At 52.0% G+C, this 17,521-nt stretch overlaps 1 protein-coding gene across 1 annotated transcript; it reads right to left on the bottom strand.

The window, feature by feature from the left end:
* Nucleotides 1-2,626: 2,626 nt before the first annotated feature.
* LOC103528975 (myocyte-specific enhancer factor 2D homolog) lies at nucleotides 2,627-11,578 on the bottom strand. The gene is made up of 2 exons (XM_030468560.1): nucleotides 11,411-11,578; nucleotides 2,627-3,870 (listed from the first exon to the last, which is right to left on the bottom strand). The coding sequence occupies exons 1-2, from the start codon at nucleotides 11,462-11,464 to the stop codon at nucleotides 3,571-3,573; spliced, it is 354 nt and encodes a 117-aa protein (XP_030324420.1). The 5' UTR covers nucleotides 11,465-11,578; the 3' UTR covers nucleotides 2,627-3,570.
* Between the last annotated feature and the right edge of the window lie 5,943 nt (nucleotides 11,579-17,521).

The following is a 17,521-nucleotide window of genomic DNA, read 5'->3' as shown; positions in this document are numbered from 1 at the left end:
CATTATTGGTTTTCACCTAAAGTAGGGTTTAAATTCAAGTCCTTCACAGCAGGAAATTGTCAAAGGAGAAAAAAAGGGGGAGAAATCCACCTGGGAAATGAAGCCCACATCACCCCCAGCTCCATCAGAAGGAGGACCCACTTTTCCAGGCTGTGTTCCCACTCCTGTGATCCCAGCTCAAATAGGGGCAGATTTCCAAGGCAAAGAGGGTGAGAGAAAAGCAGGAAACAGAGATAAGGATGCTGGGCCAGGGGGGGTGATGTCCTTTGGAGGAGGGGGACTCAACCCCCCCCCCCCCAAGGCCTTGGAGAAGTCAGGATAAGGAAAGAGATGGGGATGGAGATGAGAAGGAGGATGGGGGAAAAGGGTGGGGATGGAGATGAGGATGGAAATAAGGATGGGGATGGAGATAAAGATGAGGACAGAGAGGAGAATGAGGATGGGGATGAAGATGGAGAAAATGGTGGGGATGGAGATGAGGATGGGGATGGAGATAAAGATGGGGATGGAGATGGAGATAAGGATGGGGATGGAGATAAGGATGGGGATGGGGATGGAGATGGAGATAAAGATGGGGATGGAGATGAGGATGAGGACAGAGAAGAAAATGAGAATGGAGATATAGATGGAGAAAAGGGTGGGGATGGAGATGAGGATGAGGATGGAGATAAGGATGGGATGGAGATAAAGATGAGGACAGAAAGGAGAATGAGGATGGGGATGAAGATACAGAAAAGGGTGGGGATGGAGATAAGATGGGGATGGAGATAAGGATGGGTATGGAGATGGAGATGGAGATGGAGATAAAGATGGGGATGGAGATGAGGATGAGGACAGAGAAGAAAATGAGAATGGAGATGAAGATGGAGAAAAGGGTGGGGATGGAGATGAGGATGAGGATGGAGATAAGGATGGGATGGAGATAAAGATGAGGACAGAAAGGAGAATGAGGATGGGGATGAAGATGCAGAAAAGGGTGGGGATGGAGATAAGATGGGGATGAAGATGGAGATAAGGATGGGGATGGAGATGAGGGCGGATGAGGATGGGGATAAGGATGAAGCCATGACACCAGCAGCTGCCTCCACCCTTGTCACCTCCCAGCATCCTGCCAAATGCCCAAGTTTCTGCACTCTGGAGAACAACAACCCCAGCAAAATTCAGGAAAAAATTCATCCCCTTCCCCTTGAGGGGTGGGGAAGGCCAAGGGAAGGAAAGGAATTGCTGTGACTTTAACTGGCTCCAGAGCATCCCTGTGCCTCCTCCAAGTCCCTTATCAGAAGCTGGCACGTCAGGGAGGCTGGGAGGAAATGAGGAGTGACAGCAAGGAGCAAAGCCAGTGTGATCCCAGGCTGGGAATGCACGTGGCACCCAGCGTGCCTGTCTGGGGCCCTCAGCTGTCCCCTCCCTGATTAAGGGAACCCCCCTTGCTCCAGCCAGGAGATTTGCTCCGACTTAAAAGCTTCCAACAGCTCCGACTTTGCCGGGCACGGAGAGAGCTGCAGGGCTTGGGAGGGTGGCTGAATCCCATGGGACATGGAGGTGACCCCATGGGGGATGGTGTCCCCTGAAAAGAAAGCTGGAAACCCTTCCCCCTCATCCCATCCCTCCAGGCCCTTGTCCCAAGTCCCTCCCCAGCTTTCCTGGAGCCCTTCAGGCACTGGAAGGTGCTCTGAGGTCTCCCCAGAACCCTTCTTCTTCTCTTCTCTTCTCTTTCTCTTCTCTTCTCTTCTCTTCTCTTCTCTTCTCTTCTCTTCTCTTCTCTTCTCTTCTCTTCTCTTCTCTTCTCTTCTCTTCTCTTCTCTTCTCTTCTCTTCTCCTCTCTCTTCTTTTTTTCTTTCCTCTCTCTTCTCTTCCCTTCTCCTTCTCCTTCTCCTTCTCCTTCTCCTTCTCCTTCTCCTTCTCCTTCTCCTTCTCCTTCTCCTTCTCCTTCTCCTTCTCCTTCTCCTTCTCCTTCTCCTTCTCCTTCTCCTTCTCCTTCTCCTTCTCCTTCTCCTTCTCCTTCTCCTTCTCCTTCTCCTTCTCCTTCTCTTCTCCAGCCTCAACACCCCCAACTCTCTCCCCCTGGCTCCAGAGCTGCTCCAGCCCTCCCAGCAGCTCCAGGACCTCCTCTGGAATGGCTCCAGCAGCTCCGTGTCCTTCTGCTGATGGGGACCCCAGAGCTGGACCCAGCTTTACCCCAGGGGGTGTCCCCAGAGGGGACAATCCCCTCCCTGGTGCTGCTGCCACTGCTGGGGATGCAGCCCAGGACTGGGGGGGTTTCTGAGCTGCCAGTGCACATTTTGGGGAGAAAACAACCTAAAAAAGCTCAAAGCAGCCCTGCTCCAGGATGAAAGCAGGATGGGCAGTGATGCTCCAGGAGCCTCCAAACCTGTTCTCATCCCTGCAGTGGCTCTGCCCCCCAAGCCCAATGCATTTGGGTTCCTTTTTTTTTTTCCCCTCACCAAATCCTCCCTCTGTTCCTCTCCATCTCCTTTGGATGCAGCTCCAGCTTTTCATGTGGTGCAAACACAGTTATTTCTTTGGGTGCCAAGGACTGTGTGTAACTCATCAGCTCGGGAGTGTTTGCATCTTGGACCAGAAGGGAAGGAGAAGGCTGCCCAAAATGTTTATGGTATTTTTAGGCCAAGAGAAATCTGTTCCAACAGGAGCAACCCGGAGAGGCTGAGCTGAGGAGCCCAGCTGGCAAAACCCTGGTGGCTTTTCATGGTGGGCTCCAAAAGACCCCAAAAAGACCTTTTTGAAACCATTTCTGAGGCCCCTACACAATCGTTTTGCAGCAGCAAAACCATCACCAAAGCCCAGTGAAGGGTGGGGGGGTGGGTGTTGCCCCATGCTTGGCCATGGCCTGGGGGTGGGAACTGGGTGGACAAGTGCAAAGCTCTTGAAAAGGGGGGGAAAAAAGGAAGATTTAGGTGGCAGGTTGGCTTGGGGGTTTTTTTTGTTTTTTCCTTCATGAATCCAAAGCCTGAGATGCACCAAAGGGATTCCCAGGCTGCTGGGGAGAGGATGGGACCAATGGCCAAGATGTCACTGGCACAGACCTGTGGCCCAAATGCCCTGGGCTCAAGCCCAGAGATGCTCTGGCAGTGCCAGGGACAAGGACAAAGTGACAGGGAGGGTCAGTGTGGGTCACTGGAAATGATTTCCAAGCATCTCCTTGGCATCAGCAAGGTCTGGACATGGTGGCCCTGGCAGTGCTGGACTCAGCATCCTTGGAGAGAGCCCCAAAATGGAGCCAGACAAGGCTTGGGCAAGCCTGCTCAGCCATGAGATTTGAGCCTGCTTGGATCAGAGGCACCCAAAGATCCCTCCCAACCTGAATTATTCTGCAATTCGGGCACTCTCAGTCTGAAAGGACAGAAAGGGGCAATGCCACCAAGGCACTGCAGTCAGGTAACCCTGGAAGATGCCTCCAAACCCACCCCTGGACCATGGGAAAGTCCCCCAAAGGAAAGCTGAGCCTCAGTTCAGTACCTCCACACATAATTCCCAGGTCAACACACAACTTCTGCCACCCAGAAGTGAATATTTTTGCAGGCTAGCCCCCAAAAAAGCTGCAAAACGAGGCTACCAAGCAGCACTGGAGATCTGCTTACCCCCAGGACCCAACCCCTTGTCACCCAGCACTGGTTCCAGAGGCAGGGAGGGGATGTTTGGCCTCACCTCGATGATGTCTGCGTTGGTCCTGCTCTCGTGGGGCTCGTTGTACTCCGTGTACTTGAGCAGCACTTTGTCCATGTCAGTGCTGGCATACTGGAAGAGTTTGTTGGAGTGGTTGAAGATGATGAGGGCGATCTCACAGTCACACAGCACACTCAGCTCGTAGGCTTTCTTCATCAGCCCAAACTTCCTCTTGGTGAAGGTCACCTGAAAGCAAAAGGTTCAGAAGCTCTGAGCACTGGGATGACCACTGGAGGGGTAGGAAAAGGAAGGGGAAGAGGGAATTTTCTCAGCTTTCCCAACTGGACAACCCTTCCAAGCTCCCTCCCCAGCAGTTGGTGCCGTTGCCTATTTTGGGATCCTCCCAGGGCAGACACTTCACAAGCACAGAGATGATTCTCAGTGTTTGGAAAGCACAGAGTGCCAAAATCAAGAGAAAAGAGATTTCAGCAAAATCACCAGCAGAGCTGCCATCTGGCTGGGGGCTGGGGATTATTTGGTTTGTTGTTTTTTTTTTCTTTAAGTTGAACATTCAAGCAGCAGAGATCTCATCCTTGCTCCCTGCAGCAGCATCACAGCACCCAACCCCAGGGCCACCAAGCCAAGGGCTCAGCCACCCTAAACCTGCCCAGGGTGTTGCTCCACACCACCCATTGCACCCTCAAAACCCCCCCAGTGCCACCCACATGGGCAGGGACCCCTCCCACATCCCAGGGGGCTCCAAGCCCCATCCAAACTCCAACATTCCCAGGGATGGGGCAGCCACAGCTTCTGGGGGTGACCTGGGGCTCAGCACCCTCACCCCAAAGAATTTCTCCCTAATTTCCAACCTCCATTTCCCCTTTTCCAATTTCAAGCCACTCTCTAATGAGAATATATGATACAAATAATGAGAACTCGGTGTGAGATCCAGAACCAGAGAATCATGGAATGGGTTGGGTTGGAAGGAACCAGAAAACTCATCCAGTGCCCCCCCTGCCATGGGCAGGGACCCCTCCCACAGCCCAGGGGGCTCCAAACCCCATCCAACCTCCAAGTTGTCACAGTGCCTGGACACAGAGGCCAAAGTGGGGGTGCTGGGTGGGCAGTGGGGTGCTGGGATAAAAGGGTCCTTAAGAGGGTAAATACTTGTGAAAAAAAATCACAGCAATCAGGGTGTCATTGTGAGGCTGAGAAATCATCAAACCATGGAATGGGTTGGGTTGGAGGGATCTTAAAGATCATTTAGTTCCAAGCCATGGGCAGGGACCCCTCCCACAGCCCAGTGGGCTCCAAGCCCCATCCAACCTCCAACATTCCAGGGATGGGGCAGCCACAGCTTCTGGGGGTGACCTGGGGCTCAGCACCCTCACAGCAAGGAATCCCTTCCTCAGCTCTCATCTCAGTCTCCCCTCTCCCAGTTTAAAGCCATCACATCCTTGCAAGCTGCCCAGGAGCTCCTCCATCACAGGAGGGTTTGACCTCACGTGGGGCCTTGGCATTGACTGAGCAGCTGAAGAGCTTTATTTTGCACTTTCAGGGCAGGAGAAGGAAAGAGGCAGCTACATGGGCTCAGCTCACAGAATCACAGAACTGTTGTGGCAGGAAAAGACCCTTAAGATCACCAAATACAATCAGAACCCAACTCTACCAACTACTGACCCAACTCTCGTCGGTCAAGTGCTTAAACCACATCCCTCAGCACCACATCTCCAGGGTTTGGAAACCTCTCTGGGGTTTGGAAACCCCTCCAGGGATGATGGGGACCTGGGCCAGGCCCTGACAACCCTTTCCAGGGAGAAATTCTTTCCCAGCTCCAACCTAAACCTCCTCTGGCACAACTTGAGTTGTGCCAAAAGTTCCTCTTGTCCCATCCCTTGTTCCTTGGGAGCAGAGCCCGACCCCCCCTGGCTCCAACCTCCTCTCAGGGGGTTGCAGAGAGCCACAAGGTCTCCCCTCAGCCTCCTCTGCTCCAGGATCAGCACCCCCAGGGCCCTCAGATGCTCAGCTCCAATCAGTGCCACCCCACTTGTGCTCCAAGGACTTTACTCTGGAGCTTCCCCGTTCACACCAGCACTGGGACAGAGCCACATCCCTGGGTGTGAAGCACACGGGGTTGGGAGCTGCCCATCCCCTGCCCATCCCCATCTCCCCAGGGGTGATTAAGCAGTAACAAGATTCAGCTCTAATCACCTCATCCTGGGGCTGCCACGTGCTCCCCCCCCACACCACCCCAGGACGCTCACGTTGTCACCACCCAACAGCTCCTGCCCCTGTCACACAAATTAAATTATTCCAGGGCCAGTGCTGGTGTCATCTGCAAGTGGAGATGTTGGAGCCATTCCAGAGAAGGCACTGGAGGTGCTGGGAGGGCTGGAGCAGCTCTGGAGCCAGGGGGAGAGAGTTGGGGGTGTTCAGGCTGGAGAAGAGAAGGAGAAAGAGAAGGAGAAGGAGAAGGAGAAGGAGAAGGAGAAGGAGAAGGAGAAGGAGAAGGAGAAGGAGAAGGAGAAGGAGAAGGAGAAGGAGAAGGAGAAGGAGAAGGAGAAGGAGAAGGAGAAGGGAGAAGGAGAAGGAGGAGAAGAAGAAGGAGGAGGAGAAGGAGAAGGAGAAGGAGAAGGAGAAGAGAAGGAGAAGGAGAAGGAGAAGGAGAAGGAGAAGGAGAAGGGGATGGGGAAGAAGGAGAAGGAGAAGGAGAAGGTTCTGGGGAGACCTCAGAGCACCTTCCAGTGCCTGAAGGGATCCAGGAAAGCTGGGGAGGGACTTGGGACAAGGGCCTGGAGGGATGGGATGAGGGGGAAGGGTTTGGAGCTGCAAGAGGGGAGATGGAGAGGAGATCTTGGGGAGGAATAAACTCTTTGGGGTGAGATCTAAGATCATCAAGACCAACTGTCAGCCCAACACCACGATGCCCACTAAACCATGTCCCCAAGTGCCACATCTACCTGTTTTTTGAACACCTCCAGGGGTGGACACCTTGCCAAAAAACCCCTCACCAAAACACAGCTTGCTGGAAGCCACAGTTCCACTTGGCCACCAAGAGAGGAGGCAAAAGCCTGAGGTCCAAGTGCACGACCTCTTGGCCATGAAGACTCAACCCAAAGAGTGTTTGGGTGTTGTCCTTGAGCAACTGAGAAGAGCAGGGGGTTACCTGCCCCAAACCAACCCAGGAGCTGAGCAGAGGACCCAAAGCCCCAATAACCTTTGTGTAGATGCTCTGCATTCCCTCTGCAGACAGGGACCAGGTGGAGGAGCATCCATCCCTTCTTTGTGGCACCCCCACCTAAATAGAAAACCCAAGACCTATCTGCCACTTCTCCAGCCCCATCACACCAAACATCCATCAATGTCACCGCCCTCATCTACCCATGACCTGGGACAGAAACCCCCTGCCACCACTCACAAGTCTCATCCAGAAGAATTAACCTTGTAAGTCTAAGAGGGTCATCAAATCTCCTGCTCCAGGGCATAAGCCGATCACCAAAGGGGTCAGGAAGGAATTACTGGCCCCCAGGAGCAGGGATTTTTGCCTTTCCCCTGATGCAGACCATATTGACCACTGCCAGAGTCAGGAGGCTGGTCCTGAAGGGCTGATGGTCTGATCTCTTCTGGCAAATCCCCTCCAGTAATTCCACTAATGACATTAGTGACATTACTGACTCTTACTTGCTCTCCTCCCCTGGTTTTGGCTCCTGTTGTAATTCTGGTCCTCCCCGTGCACCCTCAGGGTCCACGGGAGGCCAAAATCCCAGGGTTTGGGCAGGGTTGGACTCAAGGGTGCTGTAGGTTGGGTGTAAGATGCATGGGAGGAGCTGCACCTTGTAGTAAAGGCTTTGGAGACCCCCCCTTCAAGCTGGACTCTTTTATCAGAGAATCACAGAAGGGTCTGAATTGGAAGGGACCTGAAAGCTCATCCAGTCCCATCCCCTGCCATGGGCAGGGACATCTCCCACCAGCCCAGGGTGCTCTGGGGACAGGGGAGAAAGTTTGGGGTGTTCAGTCAGGAGAAGGGAGAAGGGAGAAGGGAGAAGGGAGAAGGGAGAAGGGAGAAGGAGAAGGGAGAAGGGAGAAGGGAGAAGGAGAAGGGAGAAGGGAGAAGAGAAGAGAAGAGAAGAGAAGAGAAGAGAAGAGAAGAGAAGAGAAGAGAAGAGAAGAGAAGAGAAGAGAAGAGAAGAGAAGAGAAGAGAAGAGAAGAGAAGAGGAAGAGAGAGGAAGAGAGAGGAAGAGAGAGGAAAGAGAGAGGAAGAGAAGGTTCTGGGGAGACCTCAGAGCATCTCCCAGTGCCTGAAGGGATCCAGGAGAGCTGGGGAGGGACTTGGGACAAGGGCCTGGAGGGATGGGATGAGGGGGAAGGGTTTCCAGCTGCAAGAGGGGAGATGGAGAGGGGAGATCTTCGGAAGAAATTCTTTGGGGTGAGGGTGCTGAGCCCCAGGTCACCCCCAGAAGCTGTGGCTGCCCTATCCCTGGGAATGTTGGAGGTTGGATGGGGCTTGGAGCCCCCTGGGCTGTGGGAGGGGTCCCTGCCCATGGCAGGGGGGGCACTGGGGGGGCTTTGAGATCCCTCCAACCCCAAAAATTCTGTGATCTGAGCCTTGCTCCCACAGCTAAACCTCAGCTGGGCTTGGCTGGGAAGATCTCAGCATCTCCATCCCTCCTAAGCCCCAAGGATCATCTCAAAGACCCCCAAACCCCCCTCCCACCACCTCAGCCTCTGACACCTCCTTCCATTCCAGATGTGCCACCAACCTCCAGCAGGACCAACCAAACATTCCCCATTCCTGTCAACTTCCAAGGGGGCTCCAAGACCTGCAGACCCCTACCCCATCCCCCATAAAACCCACTCCATGTCCTTCCATAAGGACCAGCACCCCATTTCCTGCTAATTAGGGAAACAAACAGGGCCAGGAGCCACTGGGACATTATCAAAACCCCTTCCAGCCACCAAATGAAGCTGTAATGAAGAAAACCTGCAATTTTTCTCTTTTTTTTCCTGCTAAGCAATAAACCAGTTCAACCAATTCTGGGTTTTGCCACTTTTTAAGCATTCGGGATATACACACCTCCTTTTTTTTAAACTTATTTCTGTAATAAAAGCAGTTAAAAAACCCAGAAACGTGGCCCCCAGGCCATGCTGGGGCATCCACAGAGGTTTGGAAACCACTGAGCAACCAGAACTGCCTGAAAATCTTGTGGTTAAAGGGAAATACAGTGATGGAATCATCACAGACTTAACCTGGTCCAGCAGAATCCCAGAATTAATGATTCTGGGACCAGAAAAGCTGCTCCAACCCTAAGAACATGTAAATCTTGGGAAAATCTGTTTTTTTGTCTTATTTTTTTTTTCCTCTGAGACACACAGACATATTCCTACACACGTGTGCTTAAGGCTTGGCTTCAACAGAAGAAAAGGGGGAAAAAAAAAAATCAGATTCCTCTCAGTTTTCAATTGAAATAAAACCCCAACAACAGAATAAAAACCTCAGGAATCGTTTGGGTTGTTTGGATTCAGAAGAAAAAAAGCAGATCCTTGTTGTTGTGGCTGCCTTTTGCTGGAAAAACCTGATGGAAAATGTCAAGTGAAATGTAGAAAATTAAAATAAAATAAAATATATTAAAAAGGAAAAAAAAAAAAAGGAATTAACTGGAGGAGATTCTTCCTTCTAGAAAAACACTTAAGATGGAAGCAAGGTGAGGACTTCAATGCCTGGCTGGGGGCTGCTTTCATAGAATCATAGAATCCTTGGGGTTGGAAGGGACCTCGAAAGATCATCCAGTCCAACCCCCCCTGCCAGAGCAGGGCCACCTAGAGTACATCGTGCAGGAACGTGTCCAGGGGGGTTTGGAATGTCTCCAGTGAAGGAGACTCCACGACCCCCCTGGGCAGCCTGTTCCAGGGCTCTGTCACCCTGGATATTCAACTTGAACCTCCTGTGCTCCAATTTACACCCATTACCCCTTGTCCTATCACTGGTCACCACTGAGAAGAGCCTAACTCCATCTCCCTGACACTCACCCCTTACATATTTGAACACATTGATGAGGTCACCCCTCAGTCTCCTTTTCTCCAAACTAAAGAATCATAGAATCATAGAATTAGCCGGGTTGGAAGGGACCTCAGAGATCATCTAGTCCAACCCTTGACCCACCGGAGCAGTTCCCAGCCCATGGCACTGAGTGCCACATCCAGTCTGTTTTTAAATGTCTCCATGGACGGAGAATCTCCCACCTCACCGGGCAGTCCATTCCATAGCCTGATCACCCTCTCCGTGAAGAAATTCTTTCTAATATCTAACCTAAACCTCCCCTGGCACAACTTAAGACTGTGTCCTCTTGTCTTGTTGAAGGTCGTCTGTGAAAAGAGTCCAGTTCCCACCTCGCTACAGCCTCCTTTCAGGGAGTTGTAGACAGCAATGAGGTCTCCCCTGAGCCTCCTCTTCTTCAGGCTGAACAGCCCCAGCTCTCTCAGCCTCTCCTCATAGGGCCTGTGCTCGAGTCCCTTCACCAGCCTGGTTGCCCTCCTTTGGACCTGTTCCAGGACCTCTACATCCTTCTTAAACTGAGGGGCCCAGAACTGGACACAGGACTCGAGGTGTGGACACAGGACTCGAGGTGCGGTGTTGATCAAGGGTTGGACTCGATGATCTCTGAGGTCCCTTCCAACCCAGCCTATTCTATGATTCTATGAACCTCCTGTGCTCCAATTTACACCCATTACCCCTTGTCCTATCACTGGTCACCACTGAGAAGAGCCTAACTCCATCTCCCTGACACTCACTCCTTACATATTTGAAAACATTGATGAGGTCACCCCTCAGTCTCCTTTTCTCCAAACTAAAGAGACCCAGCTCCCTCAGCCTTTCCTCAGAAGGGAGATGTTCCACTCCCTTCATCATCTTAGTAGCTCTGCGCTGGACTCTTTCAAGCACTTCCCTGTCCTTCTTGAACTGAGGGGCCCAGAACTGGACACAATACTCCAGGTGTGGCCTCACCAATGCAGAATAGAGGGGGAGGAGAACCTCTCTTGACCTACTAACCACCCCCTTTCTAATGCACCCCAGGATGCCATTGGCCTTCTTGGCCACAAGGGCACATTGCTGGCTCATGGTCATCCTCTTGTCTACCAGGATCCCCAGGTCTCTTTCACCTACACTGCTCTCCAGCAGGTCAGCCCCCAACCTATACTGGGCCATCGTGTTGTTCTTCCCCAAATGCAAAACTCTACACTTCCCCTTGTTGAATTTCATCATGTTTCTCCCTGCCCAACTCTCCAGCCTGTCTAAGTCTCTCTGAATGGCAGCACAGCCTTCTGGTGTGTCAGCCACTCCTCCCAGCTTAGTGTCATCAGCAAACTTGCTGAGGGTACATTCTATACCCTCATCCAAGTCGTTGATGAAGATATTGAACAACACCGGTCCCAGTACCGACCCCTGAGGGACTCCACTGGTCACACACCTCCAACCAGATTCTGCCCCATTGACTACAACTCTCTGACTCCTTCCTTTCAACCAGTTCCTGATCCACCTCACTACCTGATCACCAAACCCATACTTGGTCAACTTATCTACAAGGATGCTGTGAGAGACGGTGTCAAATGCTTTACTGAAATCAAGATAAACCACATCTACCGCTCTTCCATCATCTATCCACCTAGTCATTTCCTCATAGAAGGCTATGAGGCTTTAGGGCACCCTGAAGCTTTTGGGGTTGGATTTAATGAGCTAAAAGGTCTTTTCCAAGCCCACCCCTTCCCTGGCTCTCTGGAAGCACCAACCTGGCGATTCCGTTCGTCTGTGATCCTCTGGATCTGGATCTTTTTCCTCCCCATCTTCTCTGGAGATCCTCAGGGCACCCGAGATGACTTGGGTTGAAGGGGAAAAAAAAAAAAATCACCCCCCAACCCCCTCCCCCCCCTTTTAAAATGCTTTCATTAAAGCAGGGGAGGGTTTGGGGAGGGTTTGGGGAGGTGGGTTTTGGTTTTTTTTCTTTTTTTTTTAAGTGATGGGGAAAAAAAAAAACGACCCCCTCCCCAAAAAAAAAATGTTGAAAAGTCCAAAATAAAATAAATAAATAAATAAAAGTTCTTTTTTTGGTTTTTTTTTTTGCTTCACTCTTTGCTCAGTTCATGGTATCCTCATCCGTGGTCAGATCCAGCAGGGCTGAGGCTGCTCAGAAACCTGCAGAGAGAAAGAAATGGCACTCAGACCCTTTTTGTCCCCAAAACCCCATCCAAGAGCCTGCCCCATCCCAACCCCCCAGCCCCAGGGGGGGGTCCCTGCTCCATCCTCCCCCTCTGGGGGGTTTGCAAAAGGGATTTATCCCAAAAGAAACCCCAGAAATGTGCTGGAAGACACAGGGAAGCTCATGGAGGAGGAGGAGGAGGAGGAGGAGGAGGAGGAGGAGGAGGAGGAGGAGGAGGAGGAGGAGGAGGAGGAGGAGGAGATGGCAGCACCAAGCCCAGGAATCATTATTCCTCCCTGAGGTTTTCTTTGGGTTTTTTGGTTTTTTTTTTCACATAATAAAGTCATAAGCAGTCAAGTGGCTGGTGATTAGCTGGGGCAATTTAAACCCATCTCCAATTTCTGCATTAATCTTCAATTTGGAATTTTAAAGTGGTTTTATTTGATTACTTAAATAAAAAAAAATAAAAAAAAATAAATCCCTATAATCAGGCAGAGAAACTTTAATTCTTATGGGGAAGGAGGAGTCCAAAGGATGCTGAGACAGCCTGGGACCCAACAACAGAGGAGTTGGGTGCTCCCATCATCTGAGAGGGTGCAGATGGGTTCAGGGGGATCATTTCCTCCCCATTTCACCCTGATGCAGGGAGGGGGAGGCAGCCAGAGGGTTGATTTTTCCCCAGCTCTCTTTTTCTCTCCAAGTGGCCGGATAAGAGTGGTGATAACTTTGCATTTCAGGAGAGGGTGCCCCGTGCCAAGACCAGAGGGAAAAGCTGATCCCAAAATAGCTTCCTATCTGCCTCGACTTGGAGCAGGCAAGAAGGGGTAGATCCTGAGGCCACAGGAACAGCCCTAGGACATCTTCCAGGAATGGGCTAAACCCCGAGGCCTCAGGAGCAGCCCTAGGAGCAAGAAGGGCTCCTCCTGCTACATCTGGTGGAGAATGCGGGCAGCGTGCAGAAAACCTAGCTGGCACAGAAACTGCAAGAACATCCTCCCTGTAAGGTATGATCAACAAGCTCTCTGGACAGGAAACCCCAGAGCAGAGGGGAAAATCCCATGAGGAAGGGTTAAATCCCGAGGCCCATGAGGAAAGAAACCCCGGAACAGAGGGAAACCAAGCCAGAGGAGCAGCTACAGGAGGGAGAATAATAACTAGAAGAACAACTTGCAGAGACTCTGTGAAAAGTGCCTGGTGCAACTTGCAGAGACTTTGTGAAATGTGCCTAGGCTAAGCCCTTGAGCAGAGGGAAATCATAGAATCATAGAATCATAGAATCCTAGGGGTTGGAAGGGACCTCGAAAGATCATCCAGTCCAACCCCCCCTGCCAGAGCAGGGCCACCTAGAGCACTTCGCATAGGAACGTGTCCAGGCGGGTTTGGAATGTCTCCAGTGAAGGAGACTCCACGACCCCCCTGGGCAGCCTGTTCCAGGGCTCTGTCACCCTTACAGGAAAAAGAGTTTTCTGGATATTCAACTTGAACCTCCTGTGCTCCAATTTACACCCATTACCCCTTGTCCTATCACTGGTCACCACTGAGAAGAGCCTAACTCCATCTCCCTGACACTCACCCCTTACATATTTGAAAACATTGATGAGGTCACCCCTCAGTCTCCTTTTCTCCAAACTAAAGAGACCCAGCTCCTGCAAGTTGTCTGAGCACTCTTCACAAAGTCTCTGCAAATTGTCCCAGGCTCTTGCCCTCTGTTCCGGGGTTTCTTTCCTCATGGGCCTCGGGATTTAACCCTTTGGTGAGGCCGCACCTGGAGTATTGTGTCCAGTTCTGGGCCCCTCAGTTCAAGAAGGACAGGGAAGTGCTTGAAAGAGTCCAGCACAGAGCTACTAAGATGATGAAGGGAGTGGAACATCTCCCTTCTGAGGAAAGGCTGAGGGAGCTGGGTCTCTTTAGTTTGGAGAAAAGGAGACTGAGGGGTGACATCAATGTGTTCAAATATGTAAGGGGTGAGTGTCAGGGAGATGGAGTTAGGCTCTTCTCAGTGGTGACCAGTGATAGGACAAGGGGTAATGGGTGTAAATTGGAGCACAGGAGGTTCAAGTTGAATATCTGGAGGAATTGTTTTCCTGTAAGGGTGACAGAGCCCTGGAACAGGCTGCCCAGGGGGGTCGTGGAGTCTCCTTCACTGGAGACATTCAAAACCCGCCTGGACACGTTCCTGCACGATGTACTCTAGGTGGCCCTGCTCTGGCAGGGGGAGTTGGACTAGATGATCTTTCGAGGTCCCTTCCAACCCCAAGGATTCTGTGATTCTATGACTTTGCCAGAAAGGGGCTGACATCAAGCGACAGGACCAGGTGCCCTGAGTTATTGATGAGTGGGTGTGGGTTCACCTGTGTCTGGCCTCCCTCCTGAGCATGTGCAGGAGCAGGGGGACAATAAGAGAGCAGTGACACCCACGGAGGGGGCTCTCACTCTTCAGTGAGGATGGAGAAGCCCATAGCTCGAGGAGCCCCAGGAGCAGGCAAGAAAGGGTAGATCCCGAGGCCTCAGGAACAGCCCTAGGACATCATCCAGGAATGGGCTAAACCCCGAGGCCTCAGGATCAGCCCTAGGAGCAAGAAGGGCTCCTCCTGCTACAACTTGGCACCCCCTGGGCACAAAAAAGCATGGGAAAAAAAAAAAAAAATTAAATCCCATCAGCCCAAATTCACCTCCAGCCAGCCCTGACCCCCCCACACCCTCCTGGGCCCCCCAAGGACCTTGGACCCCTCTTTCACCTCCTCCTTCCAACAATAAATTCTCCCCTTTCAGGGTTCCTTGGACTGTGTGACTCACTTCATTATTTTCCCTGCATTTTCTGCCTTTTTTCTTTTTTTTTGAGGGGGGGTGGGAGTTAAAATTCTTTGGGGAGCCTCGTGCTCTGTGGTTCCAGCAGCCAAGAGAGGAACGGGGTAACTTCTATCCCCCCCCCAAAAAAAATAATCCAGAATTTCCTCTCCCAAGACAAGCAATGGGGAGCCCAGCAAGGAGACCACAGAGATCAAGGGCAATAAAAGAAATCCCAAAGGGTTGGTCCCAGATCAACCATGGTCCTAAAGCAACCCCAATCCTAAAGCATCTCTGGTTGAAAAGCACCACAGGTCCCAGCTCACTGGTCCCAGAGCATCCCCAGTGCCAGACTCTCACTGGTCCCAGAGTATTTCCAGTCCCATTTCCACCATCAGAATGGTCCCAGAGCACCCCCAATCCTAAAGCATCTCTGGTTGTAAAGCACCACAGGTCCCAGCTCACTGGTCCCAGAGCATCCCCAGTGCCAGACTCTCACTGGTCCCAGACCACCCCTGGTCCTAGAGCATCCCCAGTGCCAGATCCTCCCTGCTCCCAGAGCATTTCCAGTCCCATTTCCACCATCATTCTCAGCCCACTCAGAATGGTCCTAAAGCATCCCCAATCCTAAAGCATCTCTGGTTGCAAAGCACCACAAGTCCCAGCTCACTGCCTGTCCCAGGGCTTCCCCAGTTGCAGAGCCTCACTGGTCCCAGAGCACCACTGGTCCCAAAGCATCCCCAGTGCCAGATCCTCCCTGCTCCCAGAGTATTTCCAGTCCCATTTCCACCATCAGAATGGTCCCAGAGCACCCCCAATCCTAAAGCATCTCTGGTTGTAAAGCACCACAGGTCCCAGCTCACTGGTCCCAGAGCATCCCCAGTGCCAGACTCTCACTGGTCCCAGAGCACCACTGGTCCCAGATCCTCCCTGCTCCCAGAGCATTTCCAGTCCCATTTCCACCATCATTCTCAGCCCACTCAGAATGGTCCTAAAGCATCCCCAATCCTAAAGCATCTCTGGTTGTAAAGCACCACAGGTCCCAGCTCACTGCCTGTCCCAGGGCATCCCCAGTTGCAGAGCCTCACTGGTCCCAGACCATCCCTGGTCCTAGAGCATCCCCAGTGCCAGATCCTCCCTGATCCCAGGGCATTTCCAGTCCCATTTCCACCATCAGAACGGTTCCAAAGCATCCCCAATCCTAAAGCATCTCTGGTTGAAAAGCATCACAGGTCCCAGCTCACTGGTCCCACAGCATCCCCAGTGCCAGACTCTCACTGGTCCCAGACCACCACTGGTCCCAGATCCTCCCTGCTCCCAGAGCATTTCCAGTCCCATTTCCACCATCATTCTCAGCCCACTCAGAATGGTCCTAAAGCATCCCCAATCCTAAAGCATCTCTGGCTGTAAAGCACCACAGGTCCCAGCTCACTGCCTGTCCCAGGGCTTCCCCAGTTGCAGAGCCTCACTGGTCCCAGAGCATACTCAGTGCCAGACTCTCACTGGTCCCAGACCATCCCTGGTCCTAGAGCATCCCCAGTGCCAGATCCTCCCTGCTCCCAGAGCATTTCCAGTCCCATTCCCACCATCATTCTCAGCCCATCCAAACCCAGGAGCTGAGCTGAGGATTTTGCACACGTGGGGCAATCTCTGGCAGGGTAAGAACATTCTGCTGAGTTTGCTTTGGAGTTTTTTCCCTTTGGACTTGCTGTTTCTTTCAACCAGCTGCAAAACATTCACCTTCCCCAGCCCCAAAAGTGCCAGGAGCAGCATGAAGCAGCAACAGCTCTGCATCCGGACCCGGGGCAAGATGCTAATTCTTTCCTTGTGCTGCAGCTCTTGGAGAAAGGAACCCTCTGAAAAGAGGCTGGATTTACTGTCCAAACCAGAGAGGAACTCTCCAGAAGCAACAATAAACACTGGAGAACAACTGGGCAGTAAATTTCAAGGCACTGAAAGGAAACAGATTTGAAGACAATTCAGTTGGGGGACTCTTGCACAGGATGCAACCCTGGCCAAAAGCTCCACAGCATCCAAAAAAAAAAAAAAAAAAGATGGGATGGAGGAGAAAACCCCAGCCCTGCTCCCTCCAGCCCATCCAAACCACATTCCCCTCCTCGTGCTGCAACTAAAATCCAGCTGCTTTGCTACAAATCACCTTTTTCAACCCTTTTCAAAGCCACGTCCTTTCTGCTGCTCCCAAATCCCCAGCCCTGGTCCCCTGGATCCCCAGGGTTTGCTCCCAGATAAAAAGCCTCCCAAGGTGACTTTTCAATTTTATTTTATTTTTTTTTTTTTGCAGATTTCCCCATGGCCAAAGTTGGCCCTGGTCCTACAGCCCTACAAGAGCTGCCTGGGGGATGCTCTTGATCCCTCTGCCCTGCATGGGAAGGAAAACACCTTGCAGTGAGCAGGGAGCTCAGGTGGGATTAAAAGGAGGGATGGAAAAAATCCCAGCACCTCCCAATTCATCCCACAGAGGGGATTGAAACCTCTTCCCTTTTCTCTTCATGCTCCCAGTTGGGGTTTTTTTGGGGGTTTTTTTTCCCCAAGATATTTTTAAACCCAGGTATTTTCAGGTTTCCTGCCCAGGTGGCTGTTTCAGAAAGCCCAACCACAGCTCTGAGTTTCTGATCAGCACCTGCAAGTGCAAGAAAACCTGGAAAGATTCCCCCCAACCCCCCCCCAGCAATGCCACTTGGCCTGCTCAGACCCAACCCAGCAGCACCCACCCCTGCCACCCAGCCAGCACCCCCTGACTCCTTTTCCTTCACCAGGGAATCCCTCTGGCTTCCTAAGTGCCCCCCCTGGAGCACTGGGAGCCTCCCTGGGAAGCAGGTGAGTTTGAGCATCTGTAGCCAAGCACCCAGAACCCTTTTGGACTTTTAAAAGGAGTTAAAACTCCTAAATAGCTTCT

This window comes from Calypte anna, unplaced genomic scaffold (genome assembly GCF_003957555.1).
Source record: "Calypte anna isolate BGI_N300 unplaced genomic scaffold, bCalAnn1_v1.p scaffold_159_arrow_ctg1, whole genome shotgun sequence".
Lineage (NCBI taxonomy): Eukaryota > Metazoa > Chordata > Aves > Apodiformes > Trochilidae > Calypte > Calypte anna.
The sequence above is the reverse complement of the archived record's forward strand: the minus strand, read 5'-3'. Positions and strand labels throughout refer to the sequence as shown.

Coding starts and splice junctions, on each gene's coding strand:
- LOC103528975 (XM_030468560.1), bottom strand. CDS start 11,464: ATGGGGAGGAAAAAGATCCAGATCCAGAGGATCACAGACGAACGGAAT. Junction 3,871..11,410: donor CAGACGAACGGAATCGCCAG/GTTGGTGCTTCC, acceptor TTTTGCTTTCAG/GTGACCTTCACCAAGAGGAA.